The sequence below is a fragment of the Protobothrops mucrosquamatus genome, unplaced genomic scaffold (genome assembly GCF_001527695.2).
Source record: "Protobothrops mucrosquamatus isolate PMUCROS unplaced genomic scaffold, P.Mucros_1.0 scaffold315, whole genome shotgun sequence".
Classification (NCBI taxonomy): Eukaryota; Metazoa; Chordata; class Lepidosauria; order Squamata; family Viperidae; genus Protobothrops; species Protobothrops mucrosquamatus.
The window spans coordinates 732,633-734,210 of NW_015386655.1; the positions used below are offsets into that span (position 1 = coordinate 732,633).

The following is a 1,578-nucleotide window of genomic DNA, read 5'->3' on the forward strand; positions in this document are numbered from 1 at the left end:
AGAGAGAGAGAGAGAGAGAGAGAGAGAGAGAGAGAGAGAGAGGGAGGGAGAGAGAGAGAGAGATTGACTTTGTTTTGAAGGGGGTTTCAGTAGTACCACAACATAAATGCAGATATGTATGCTCCTAAATAAATATTGCCACTAAACTCAGTAGGTCTGATTAATTTGTTAAGAAAGTAATGTTTAATTCTTGGGATAACAGTAGACTATTTAGAGACAGGCTAGATAACTAGTGCTAGTTCTTAGTGGGTTAATGGGTTAGCATATGTAGAACTTAGATATGTGTAATTGACTTTGAGATGGTTGGTTACACTGAATAGGTCATAGAACAATTTTAATGTAAGCATTTTAAATGAAAGGAATGGCTATGTTTTAGCCAGTTTCCATTGTGATATTGAGACTACAGGTATAAAGAGAGGTTGACGCACACTTGAATAGGAACAACAACGAGGACAATTTGAGATTATCGAAAGTCATGTACATGAAGAACGGTAGACTTTGGATTTAAACATTTTGTAAAGGACCCTCATAAGCTGATAAAATTTATTATTTTGCATTCCTTAAAATGTGCAAGCCAATCCTCTGGCAATTCTTGTTATATAGTAATGCATGTTACGTCCTTTATTTCATGCCACTGATGCCCCTTAGATGCCAATGATTATGCACGCTTTCCCTTGCTTCCATCTGTAGTGGGCACTAGGGAAGCCCCTATTTATTCTGCTGCCTGTGTTTCTGGGTCCTGCTCCCAAATCCTGACCTGATGATCTCACTGATTATGAGCCTGCCCAGTCATTTATCTGGTACCTTCAGTGGGGGAAGTCTTGAGTCTCCTGCAGAGCCCGTGGACATCAGTGTAGGTCTCCTGGACTTTCTGGAGAGCTTCAGCCCCACGCAGCTCCATGAGGGAGCGCAGCTCCGACAGGGTGCAGCCAAAGCCACCTGCATGGTTCATTTCTTGCCGCTGGTTTTTGGGATAGAAATCCACAGAGCTGTTGGCCATGTCTCCCATGTTGGACGTGAGCCGCAGCCCAGCTGGGTACACCGGGCAGAGGTGTGGGGGGATGAAGAGTAGACTTGAGCTAGGTTAGTCTGGCAGACAGAATGGAAAACCTGTGTGGAGGGGAACGGAGAAAGGCATACATTGGCCAGAAAGACAATATCATCTCTGCAAAGAATGTCATCCATCCCCTCTGTTTCCTGGTTGCAAATTCTTCTCGCTTACCTGCTCAGTCCTGGCTGTCTCCTGGATTCATTCTATAGAGCCTCAGGGGTGGGGCCACAAGGTTTTCTAGAGGCCAGCCAGCCAGGGGGCCAAGCCATGGAAGAAGCAGAGAAGAAGGCCTTCTTAGAGCTTGGCACAAAAGGTGTTCCTGCTGCCCAAAGGAAACCTGTTAGAAAAGCAACAATGTAGTTAAGCTCCTGGCACTCATTCAGGTCAGCAAAGCATGAAGCTCTCAAGTCAACCAATGTCTGCAGTGACACATAGAAACAAGTCAGGAATGTATACCTTCCATCAGCACGACGGTTACACTAGTCTTAAAGGCTAATTCCCCCAAATACCTCCTGTGTGAGAAGTTT

The 1,578-nt window shown here is 45.0% G+C and overlaps 1 protein-coding gene across 10 annotated transcripts in view; it reads right to left on the reverse strand.

The window, feature by feature from the left end:
* ATP2B3 (ATPase plasma membrane Ca2+ transporting 3) overlaps positions 1–1,009 on the reverse strand; it is an 80,382-nt gene extending 79,373 nt beyond the window's left edge. For all 10 annotated transcript variants that reach the window (XM_015815135.1, XM_015815131.1, XM_015815128.1 and 7 more), the window contains exon 1: positions 805–1,009. In XM_015815135.1, coding sequence (XP_015670621.1) covers positions 805–1,009 — 205 coding nt within the window. The remainder of the gene's footprint in view (positions 1–804) is intronic.
* Positions 1,010–1,578: the final 569 nt, after the last annotated feature.